At 38.3% G+C, this 8654-nt stretch overlaps 1 protein-coding gene across 1 annotated transcript; it reads right to left on the reverse strand.

Annotated features, from left to right (window-relative positions):
- Positions 1-2666: 2666 nt before the first annotated feature.
- On the reverse strand, positions 2667-7733 carry NHLRC3 (NHL repeat containing 3). The gene is made up of 6 exons (XM_010072985.1): positions 7599-7733; positions 6761-6908; positions 6286-6486; positions 5048-5139; positions 3405-3517; positions 2667-2895 (listed from the first exon to the last, which is right to left on the reverse strand). Exons 1-6 carry the CDS (start codon positions 7701-7703, stop codon positions 2667-2669), a joined length of 888 nt encoding a protein of 295 aa, XP_010071287.1. The 5' UTR covers positions 7704-7733.
- Positions 7734-8654: the final 921 nt, after the last annotated feature.

Here is an 8654-nt window from a genome sequence, read left to right on the forward strand (position 1 = left end):
GAGGAACCTGGTCTAGTGGAGGGTGTCCCCAGCAGGGGGGGTTGGAACTTGATAATCTTTAAGGTCCTTTCCAACCCAAAACATTCTATGATTCTGTGATTCTATGACCTTCTAAAAACTTGAGATTGCTCAGTAAGTCTTTTCTGTAAATAAAACCTGATTCTACATTAAGAAGTGTTTTGTTAGTTTGTTTTTTATTTCCCTATTAGCATCAAAGGGCTATACGGTTCAAATATATATTTTTTTAATACTTCGCACTTTCGTAACTCACCATTCTATTTTACTAACTACTGAGAGGAAAACATCTGGGAAAGATTTATGTGCCTTTTTGATACATAAATCAGAATGCATAAGAGATGGGCCACAGAAATACTAATGTATAAAGATAACATGGAATTTTAGATTACATTTGAATGTTGGCATCAGAAATTATTAAATACCTTATTAAAGTGCTGAGGACTCCATATTTAGAAAACTAATCCACTGCAATGGAATGTATTGATATTAGTATAGAAATAAAGCACCCAAGCCTTTCATAATGGGAAATTCTCAATTTATTTCATCAAATTATCTTACTATCCAATTTATCAGAAACCAGTTTCAATATGATACATAAGAAAACCTTCAGAGAATTATCAAGTTAGTGTACAAGTCAATCGTTTTCTCAGTCTGGTCATAACACAGAGGTAAAAAGGAGTCTAAGCATCTCATACTGGTTACTAATGAGCATCCCTTCTTATCACAGATGCACAAATGCCTAGAGGCAAGGCACATTTTGGTAGCATGGCCTACTTCAGCCAAGCCAAACAAAACTGGATGAATGCTCCCCATTTTTGGGCTGCAAAAGCCCACGTAAAAAGAAAGTTGAGAGCAGATCCATGCAGCAAACAGAACCTTGTAGAAATAACTTATTCATCAACATCCAAAAGTGCACTACTCCTTTACCGGACACAGAAGCATATTCCCAGAGAGCTTCAAGTCCAATTTCAAATGGATGTGACAAAGGAAAAATAAATAAGGAAAGGATGTGATGAGGAAGGGTAGATGTCCCTGGACCCCTTACACCCCCAAGATACACTCAAATATAGTTAATGATATTGCAGTGATATTTTTAAAAATAAATCCACCTTGTGTAGGTGAGAAATAGCTAAATTGCACACAGAGCAGAGATCCCTGAGCTCGTGGAGACCTAGTTAGAAAATCCACACAACACACTGCAAAGCCATGCGGACCTATCCATCTAGGTCTAGAGGAAGTACTGCTTTTTCAGCTGATAAGTATTGCTTGCTAGCTCCTGGTCAAGACCATGTGAATGATGGATCATATTTGCTAGTGTGTAACGCTGAAGTTCTGGTTCTACGGCTTGCATGAGGGCTGCTTTTGTTATTGTGGATGTAGCCAACAACAAAGCATTCATATTTAGTGCATAATCTCACATAGTACTGAATCAGGCCATTGGGTTCCATAGCTGAGTTACTTTCTACAGAACATACGAATCTGACTTTTCTGGACAGTTTTCCCATCTGCTGACCCAGAAATGTGTGATCATAGGTTGAACCCTGCCAAATTAAGATGTATTTGCTTTTGGTAACATTCACTGAAGTTGATATTTCCCATCAGAATAATTCTACCTCCCATATTCTCCTTCTAAGGAAACTGAAACAAATTGCCTCTCTTAGCTGGAAATTAGTATTAAAGTAATCCACCCGGTAGAATAAGTGAGTGGAAACAGCAAAAATCGTCCCAAGTGTTTTGAAGAGCTAGTAGATAAATACGGAATGTGGGTCCACAGCTTTACTGAGGTAATCAGTTATTCACTGTCTCATTTCTGCCATGGCATTTCCCCATCCCATTTTCCTATACATGTTTCCCCCTGTACTATAAAATGAACCAACTTAAAATTCTGTAGCAACATGTAAAGAAAACAGAACTACTCTGGACTGGGAATGGAAAGAGACAGCATTTTTTAGGAGAGAGCTTGGAGACATCTACTAAGATACAGCATAAGAAACTTAACTCTAGTCATTAATAGAGTTGATGAAGTCGCAGTGCTGGATATAATACCGTTAAAAATCCCCAAATCAAAACAGATGCACTTCTGTTAACTGACAGAGCTTCAATAAAACTGGGAGAAAATCATATGCCTCCCAGTTCCTAATGCTGATTAAGACTTTCCTAGAAAATTGCCATTTGTTTATCTTAAGGAACTTAAAGAGTTGAACTTCAATATGTTCCACTACGAAATCTTACAGAACAGAAAACTCAGGCTGACATAAATCAAATGAGGTTAAGAATTGATTTAGTTGAGAATCAGTACTTGGCTGCTGTGCACATACTTTTAATTTAGTTTGAATTTAGTTTGAAGTGCCTGATATCAATTTAAATTAAGCTTATCACAGACTTTACCTCTTCAGCTAGAGCTAAAAACTAAGATTTCATTGCTTATGTCATTAACCACCTAAGGCAGATGCCAGTATCAGCACTGACATCAGTATCCAGCAGCATCTTATTCAACATCATAATGCATCCCTATATTCAGTGTTGGGCAGTATCAGCACAATATTCTGTGCTTGTCTAAGGAAACACAAGCTACAGAAAACTCAAGGAAATGTGGTCCTAGGTCTTACATGTCACACAGCTTGTGCAATGGCAGTTGTGAGAAACCATCAGCTTAAGGGTACGTATTTTTGTACTTGCTGAGCTCCAATCTCTGCAACATAGACTGCTCCACTCTTCATGTCTACATCCACAAGGTGTGGTTTGGTTTCATCTGCCAGCTGGACTGCGTTGACCATAACACAGTTCCCAATAGAGCCAACCGGTGGTGCCACCAAGACTGCTAACCGATTGATATTCAGCTGAGCTACAATCAGGTACTTGTAATTGGCTGTAAATCTGTGAAAGACAAAAACACATTTTTGAATTATGAACTCCATATGACATCTCATTTTAACACAACCATGCACTTTTAAACAAACAAAACCTCCTTAATAGTGAAGTTTTTGAAGGCTATGACAGACTAAATGCAGTGAAACATTGAGAATTAACTTGTAAGACTTGCTCTACATGTTGCTGCTCCTTGAGACAGATCATGCTACAGAAAACTCATTCAAGACAATCTCTCTTCCTGTAAAAGCTGCAACATTAAGGTCAACAACACATAACAACTTCAAAATGAAGTTCCCAATTCTGCACTGAAACCCATGGGGCTTGTTATAAAGCCAGGATTTCCCTGTCAAGATACAACTGTGCAGATCTTTGCATATGATTAGGGCCCAGCACCCTATTAGTTAAACTGGTTAACTCCTTGTCACCAGACATTAAATATCAACATTTTAATTCACCAGTAACAGTACACCTTGTTTATGTAATTGCATGCTTCTAGAAGAACTGTTCAACAATACCTGACAGAATAGGGTCCATCTTCTGAAAAACAGCTGCTCCAACACCCGAGCCATTCCCCTGTGACTTTATCAAAAACTTGGATTCTTTTGTTGTCTCTGTCTGCAACCCATACCTATTAAGAGCAAAAATCATGGCTGTTTACAGATAGAACAAATCAAATGCATTAGTTTCTTCTATCAGCAAAGTATCGTGTTGAAAAAAAGTACATCTTGAAAGAATGTACCTTCATACTCAAAACTAAATAAGTAGATATAACTTCCAGATCTAAAACGAAACTGTCACATAGTTAACATCCACAAGTTTTTACTACTTTAACAGAGAAATCATTGCCTTCTCTTTGTTTTTGTAGCTATGATATGGATATATTTAGTAGAATTTTTTCCACCCAGTGAGGACATATTTCCACCTATTTAATCCTAAAGCTGCTCATCTGTCAGCCGCTAACAATTTGGTTTTCAACAGTAGTCTCATTTCATGATCCAGGTCTATGATGACTGCATCTGCAAACACTCTGATATGCCTAATACTACTCTAAATATTGAGCAACTTAAACACTCAGAGCATTTTCAGCATATTTTGTTTTGTGGAACTTGTCTCTGTCCCACCCTGTGCTAACTGGGTTCACAAACACTGCAAGCTAGGAATACCACTAGACAGTTCCAGTGAAGGCATCACTTGTACCACAATCATTGAAATTTTAGCTGTTGACAACCTGTCAGTCTGATAAGTAAACTTCATGACTTTTCTGCAATATCACCTCAATGGGAGCAGTAAACAAGTTGACCTGAGATCTTTTAGCACTATTTTTTAAATCAAACACTACTACAGTATTCTCTTAGATTTCTCAGGAATTACAATTATTTTTAACCTAGGCTCATGATCAACACTACACTGGCAGTAAAATCATAGCCCATTGCAATTGCTGCCTTTGAATGTATATACTCATGGTTACCCTTCAACACAAAGCAACCATGTCGCTCCCCTTCTCCCTCCCACCCTGCCTTTTTTGGCAGAGAAGTGATTTTTATAGATGCTTCTTATTCTGGTTCAGACAGCATCAGCAGAATTAGCTCACAACACTGATTTAAGATGTTTTAGTCAAGAAATCTTTTTTTCCCTGAAGCAGATTAAGGAGCAAGTGCATAATTCCCCTGTAAGAGAAGCAGAGCAAAAGCCAGACTATGACTAACACCTGGCAGAATCATGAATGCCTTGAGGTGTATGTAGAAAAGCACTGATGTCCACAACCTAGCTAGAGCCTTACTGTCATCTTAAGCTTATGAAATTAAAAGTCCCCTGAAAAACCATAAATGCTTTGGTAGATATTTATTATAGAACATAATTCTCCTGTACTCTCACAATGGAAACCTGTTAGAAACTGCAGGAGGAACAGTATGTTGTCGCATGGACATGGACAACGTAACCGGACAGAATCCTCATGTTAACCTCGGAGACAGCTACTTCAGCAGGCTGTGCAGTATGAAATTTCAGCTCATGACCAATATCACACTGAAAACTGTAACCCACATAAAATAAGCCAGATCATATCAGTTCAATGAAAAAAGAAATACAATTTTTTTGTTCAAACACATGTAAACAAGCCTGTCAGAAGATGAACAAAAATTCTCCCTTTATTCTTTACCCGTCCGAAAGGATCCAGTGTTACACTGTGAGGAATCTTGAATTGACCAATGCCAGTTCCATTTGTTCCAGTCAGCCATATCTCTTTGTAATCTAAACAGGGAGAACCATGAAAATTACAAGTGTAAAAAAAAAAAAAAAAAAATCACAGTAAGAATAGCTTTAAGTCATTCTCTTGCAAAGTTAGTAATTTTTAAAAGGTGGAATTTCTAAATCCAGGCTTTTTAAACACAGTACTACCGATATATAAACCCAAGAATTACTGGAGCTACTACAGGAACTACTGGATTGTTATTAGTGGCTTCAGGATTACGGTTACCGAAATGTAGCCACTAGTACACAAAAGTCACAGTCCAAGGCTCTGTTAAGCACCATATTAAAAAAAAAAAAACCAAAAAACAAAACAACAAACATATATAGAAGCAGTTGGCTGATTATGATATTAGTTTAGTAAACTGAGTTCTTACATTTGTTACCCGTCAGTTTTGAGTCAGTTTTGAGTTTTAACAACTTACTACTTTGCAAACTAGATATTAGCAAACCAATTATTTTATGACAGAGCAAAGGAGAAACAGTAGCTCTTCCATTTTTCTCCAACTGCAGACATGTGCAGATTACTCACTCACAGCCCTAACCAACTCTGACCACCTAACTGGGGAATATGAGACAGCTAATTGGAAACGTGGAATAATTTAGGTGTAAAAGATCTCCAGACACCATTGGGTCCAACCTGCTTCTCAAAGCAGGACTAGTCTTGATAACAAATCCAACTCTGAAGTTGGATCAGGTTGTTCATAACTCATCAGGTTTTGAGCATCTCTAGAGTGGAGAGTTTACTATTCACTGTCTGATCACCCTCACTGTGAATTTTTCCCTCCAAAAATCGAACTGGAATTCCCTCCTCTTGCATCTTTTTTCTCAGTGTTCTCATTCTCTACTGTGCATCTCCAAGAAATGTGTGGCTCTGTCTTCTCTATACCCTCCCATTACTGACTTGAAGACAGCAATAAGAATCCTCTTTAGCCGTCTCTCTTCTCTCAGCCTCTTGTCATAAAAGATTAGGAGATCTCTACTGAAGTGACAAGCAGTAAAACAGGACCTGGGACCTGATCCAACAAAGTCTTCAAACTAATGTTAAATGACAGCTCTACCAGTCCTCACTTAAAAGTATTCTCAAGATGTGTTATTTAAAATGCAATTTTCAACAGTCAGCTACTGTGGAAGTTCATTTTTCCGTACCGTTGGATAATTTGAGCAATCTGTTATTCATTCCTCCATCTCCATCCACAACATAGATATCTCCACTTTCCTCCACAAAGATCTCTGCTGGTTGATCAAACTGTAGAGGAATCAAACTTGAACCAGCACTACCTGGCGTGCCCAAGATCTGCATGAGTTTACCTGACGGGCTATACTGTTTCACGGTGTGCCCATATTTCCCTGAATTAAGAGAAAAAGAAAAAAAAAAGTGCAATAAATATCTTAAGATAAAATGTGTTACAACTAATTGCAGAGATTAAAAAATAAAATCTCCTGATACTTACAAGTGATATTAATAAATCAAAAAGACAAAATCCTATAGTGAGAATATGACTGTGGGTTAGTAAATCCGTAAGCTACAACAATATTCATCCATTAGAGCCATCAAACCTAGGACAGAAGTCTAGCCAGATTTTTCTTTCCCCCAATACTTCTGCCTCACCACCACACATACCTGTTCCAACATCTGTGATCCATACTGAACTATCTGTTTCAGTGTTCAATACAAAGATACCATGAGGCATTTCAACTGTATTATTCCAGGAGTAGAGAAAATAGCCTTCCTCTGAGAATACAAGCACTTTTGGTACATTATCTCCCCTCTGAAACAGAAAAAAAAAACCACAACCAACAAAACAGTCTATTAGGAAAACATATTAAGCAAGTACTCATATTTTTGAAAATAGCTCCTGCAGCTATCTTGGTCTTAATTTTCAAGCACATTTTTATTTTTTTGGTAAAAATATGCCATGCATAATACAGGCATGAAAAACTGTAACTGTACTTGTTAGCTGCATGGCATTCAAGTACTCATACTGTGCTTTATAATTAAATCCTGCCACTATGCATGCAGAGACTGTCTTATCTGTGACCTAGAGATACCAATGCATGGAACTGGGTAAATTAAGTAATTGAGCTCCAATTACTGGAACTGCCTGAAAGAGCTCTGTGGTTTTGATTTTATGGGACAAAGGCCGAAAGAGTGGAAATGGACTAGTCACTTGCCCCAGAAACACAGTTTACCTTACTGTTAGAGGAAAAGAAACCTACTGTAACTCAGCTGAGTTGGATCATTCATTCATATCACAGAAATTTAATGTTTTTAAGAGTACAAGCAAGTACGGTCCCAGAACTGCTTTTAAAAATTGATATAGCATCTATAGTTATGTTTTCACTAATTTTGATACAGTAATTACTCATAGACACATCTATATCTCTCAATATGAGCCAGACAGTTTAAAGGCAAAAATACACTAGGTTAACAAGGAGAGAAATACAGTATTCTCACTCACTTGTCCCACATAGACCAAACCATGAGCAGAGTCAACAGCAACACAAAATGTTTGACCAGTAAAGTATTCTGGAATTTTAGGCCAGCCTATGTCCAGCTTGTACATCTGTTGCTGTCCTTTCCAAGGAGAGGAGTAATCAAATGCTTTTAAAGCCTGGAAATACAAAATAAATATTCATTAGGACTTAAATTCCATGATGGTGGATCAGAAGAACCAGCAGTAGAAAGTACTGTGTACTGAAGCATCATAAATTGATTTATTCAATTTAAATTAAGAAGACAGATAAACAGAAGTAGGCTTGTAGTTAGGGCTTTGGACTGCAAATGGGAAAATTTTGACAAACGAAGTTAGCTAATGAAGTCCTTTGGATTGGGGACCTCTGGAATTAGAAAGCAAAAACCACACCCTGAAATTTCTTACATTGAAGTTGCTCTTACTATCTGTAAATCACACTCTGAAATAAAGAAAACAGTAGAGAAGGTTACAAATGCAGCAGAATCCATAACCACTTCAAGAAAATATGAAAATAAGATAAATCAGAATAAAGGGAAAATACAGATCAAGAAAGAAAACTGCATCTTACAAACGGAGACGTGTAAGATACCAGGAATGGCAAAACTCTGCTTAATGTACACATTTTAAAGGATAATGGAAAAAATCATGGTCCAACTTTTGGTTCTATTTTTTCCAGCGGAAGAATGGAAGCTAAGCACAGCTGCGCTGCTGCAAGCGAAGCGCTGAAACGGAAAGATCCAGCTAGAACCGAGAAGTAACAAGTGACCCTGACGGACCAGGGCCACCGAACATCGCGGTAACCTGCCCTGCCAGAAGTGAGGGCAGGCTGGTGACACAGAACTACAGACCACCAGAAAGGAAAACGGAGAGCCACTAAGCTAGGAGAAAACCCCACAGTAAGAAGCGCAAAGTTATTCACCGACAGCTGAGGAAGCCCCCCCTCGCTTCAGCCCAGCACACTGCTTTGGAGCCCCTCAGCAGCCACCGCCCAGCGGACACCGTTCTCTCAGCAGGGCGGCAAAGCCCCACCGCGAAGCCTCC

Source organism: Pterocles gutturalis, unplaced genomic scaffold (assembly GCF_000699245.1).
Source record: "Pterocles gutturalis isolate BGI_N339 unplaced genomic scaffold, ASM69924v1 Scaffold48752, whole genome shotgun sequence".
Lineage (NCBI taxonomy): Eukaryota > Metazoa > Chordata > Aves > Pterocliformes > Pteroclidae > Pterocles > Pterocles gutturalis.

Excerpts from the sequence above, each read along its gene's own strand:
- NHLRC3 (XM_010072985.1), bottom strand. The coding sequence starts at position 7,703 with ATGTACAAGCTGGACATAGGCTGGCCTAAAATTCCAGAATACTTTACT. Across the intron at positions 5,140-6,285 it reads ATTGCTCAAATTATCCAACG|ATTACAAAGAGATATGGCTG; the intron begins GTACGGAAAAAT and ends CTCCCTGTTTAG. Across the intron at positions 2,896-3,404 it reads GATGGACCCTATTCTGTCAG|ATTTACAGCCAATTACAAGT; the intron begins GTATTGTTGAAC and ends TGTCTTTCACAG.